The 2,913-nt window shown below is 39.4% G+C and overlaps 1 protein-coding gene across 1 annotated transcript in view; it reads left to right on the forward strand.

Moving 5' to 3' along the window:
- LOC128249122 (exportin-5-like) overlaps nucleotides 1-2,913 on the forward strand; it is a 17,694-nt gene that overhangs the window by 1,881 nt on the left and 12,900 nt on the right. Inside the window, exons 2-4 of the mRNA XM_052972008.1 lie at nucleotides 242-321; nucleotides 1,204-1,331; nucleotides 2,327-2,431. Coding sequence (XP_052827968.1) covers nucleotides 242-321; nucleotides 1,204-1,331; nucleotides 2,327-2,431 — 313 coding nt within the window. The remainder of the gene's footprint in view (nucleotides 1-241; nucleotides 322-1,203; nucleotides 1,332-2,326; nucleotides 2,432-2,913) is intronic.

The raw sequence follows: 2,913 nt of genomic DNA on the forward strand, positions 1-2,913 counted from the left end.
CAATAAACACACACAACACCAAGTCTGGGAATCGAAACTGCGACCCTCCGACCTCGAGTCCGCTGCCCTAACCACTGGGCCATTGCGCCTCCACATGATTCTTTTTATTGGAACTAAATTTATTTGGTCTTTATTACTTTCTCTCTCTCAGCTCTCCTCTCTCTCTCTCTCTCTCTCTCTCTCTCTCTCTCTCTCCCCTTTCTTCTCTGACTGTTCCTTTCTACTTTCCATTTCCTCTTAGTTCCAGTGTTGATGAAGACAAAGAAGTCCTAGAAGACCAATTAACAAGGCAGCTAACGAGGGAATATTTAGAACTTTTAGGTGATACAATTTCTTTCTATTTTTCATTATCATTCAACCTTTGCTTCATATTTTCTCTCCCCCTCCCTTACACTTGCTTCTTTTTGTACTAATATAAATTGATGTTGATCAAAGCCTTATGCCATCCCTAATCCAGCAAACCCCTGGCATAATGTGCTCGAAAGGTGCTTTTTACGTGCCACCAGCACAGGTATTAGTTACCCGACACCAGCATCAGCCACATTACCCGTGTGAGGCCTAACGCTCAAATGGTGCTTTTTACATGTCACCTGCACATGTGCCAGTTACCTGACGCCAACAATGGCCACAACTATGATTTCACTTGGTTTGAAAGATCTTAGAATAATGAATAACTAATCAAATAAAAATAACTCTTTTACTCTCTTTTACTCGTTTCAGTCATTTGACTGCGGCCATGCTGGAGCACCGCCTTTAGTTGAGCAAATCAACCCCAGGACTTATTCTTTGGCAGCCTAGTACTTATTCTATCGGTCTCTTTTGCTGAACCGCTAAGTTATGGGGACATAAACACACCAACATCGGTTGTCAAGCGATGTTGGGGGTACAAACATACACACACACACACACACACACACACACACACATATATACGACGGGCTTCTTTCAGTTTCCGTCTACCAAATTCACTCACAAGGTTTTGGTCGGCCCGAGGCTATAGTCGAAGACACTTGCCCAAGGTGCCACGCAGTGAGACTGAACCCAGAACCATGTGGTTGGTAAGCAAGCAACTTACCACACAGCCACTCCTGCACTAGCCCAGGTATTAACTAATCATTGAATTTCACTAATTATAACGAAACTACTTGTGTCTACTGATTTTTGGTTTGTTTTTGTTTTTTACTGTCTTTTCATTCTGTTCAGGTGTGATATGTATGAACAAGAAACCTGAAACAGAAGACAATATGGATGATATGGAGGTTGTATCTCAGGGAGCAGCCACCAGGGACGATACCCTCAGTGAATTGGGCCAAATGTGTATGAAAACTGAAGTAATTATTATTCTGTTTTGTTTAATTTATTCATCACAATCTGCCTTCTATCGGTGTTTGTGTGTGTTTGAGAATTCCACACCTGAAATTGAACCTCTGTTGCCTTGAAGCTGTTCATTGTCCTGGTTGAGAAGATGTACAGAAAAAGATGGGATGGACGTATCCGAAATGGCTTTATTCAAATCTTACACTCCTCTGCTCAATATGCCCTTTCTTAAGACAGTAAGGTGTGATACAAGGAAAATTGTGCTTGTAGATTGTAGTGAGGCAAGTGACCATGTAGCTAACCTAAAGTTAGCTACATGGAATTCAGTGCTAGATAATAGCATTGCATTTTTTATGATACCATCTCATGAAGTCAATTGATCTGCTTCAACCAATTCATATATCCCTACTAATTAATAAATATATAGAAACATCTATACTATAATTAAGAAAGCTGTTTAGTTATTTGTTTGGTGTATGTAACTTTTACTAAAAAAAAAAATGCAATTATTAAAATTAACACCGTCTAGAAAATGCTTATAAATTCCAATTTTAATATATTTTTATCAAAATGTAGTTTTCAAGTTTCTTTTATTATTGAAGATTTCAGTTTCATAATGCAATCACAAAATTTTTATTCACTGTGACATTGTCATCTTACATTTGAGATAGCAATTTTTATCATCTTTATTCATACTTCTGGAAATATACCCAAACGTTTGCAATTCTACTATCTTCAAACATATCAACAAAAACATTTCTCCAAATTATAAGTTTAATCAAGCTTCAGCCAAATTATGTTGATTCCTGTGTCTTTTCATATTCATTGAGTGCTTTCTAAGAAACACAATGCTGAATAAAAGAGCATTTGTAATTTTGTAATTTAATTACATCAATTGTACCAAATATAAACTTGTGAATGCAATGACATATAATAAGGAAAAGAAATGCTGGGGGGAAAAAGTTATTTTCTTGTTACAGAGGTCTCATTTCTATATTTCTCTTTACAGGACATCTATCCCTTTATCTTCCTGTGTGTGTATGATGGACTCTTATGGCGTGACAGTTCCACATGCCACAAATGTATCAGCTTGGGATGGCCAGTACTTAAACAGGTGAGTATCGTTAAGATTACACTTTTGTGACACCTTCTTAATGCCTATAGTCAACTGGCTGGTAATGGAGCCATTGTGCTGCATAGACATGGTATAGTTTGGAAGTTTCTTTTACAACCACATGGTTTTGGATTCCATTGCACTGCATGATGCCTTCAGCAGATGTCTTCTACTTCATCATCATCATCATCATCATCGTTTAACGTCCGCTTTCCATGCTAGCATGGGTTGGACGATTTGACTGAGGACTGGTGAAACCGGATGGCAACACCAGGCTCCAGTCTGATTTGGCAGAGTTTCTACAGCTGGATGCCCTTCCTAACGCCAACCACTCAGAGAGTGTAGTGGGTGCTTTTACGTGTCACCCGCACGAAAACGGCCACGCTCGAAATGGTGTCTTTTATGTGCCACCCGCACAAGCCAGTCCAGGGGCACTGGCAACGATCTCGCTCGAAAATCCTACGGGAGCCAGTCAGGCGGTA

The sequence above is a fragment of the Octopus bimaculoides genome, chromosome 11, assembly GCF_001194135.2.
Source record: "Octopus bimaculoides isolate UCB-OBI-ISO-001 chromosome 11, ASM119413v2, whole genome shotgun sequence".
In the NCBI taxonomy this organism is placed as follows: domain Eukaryota; kingdom Metazoa; phylum Mollusca; class Cephalopoda; order Octopoda; family Octopodidae; genus Octopus; species Octopus bimaculoides.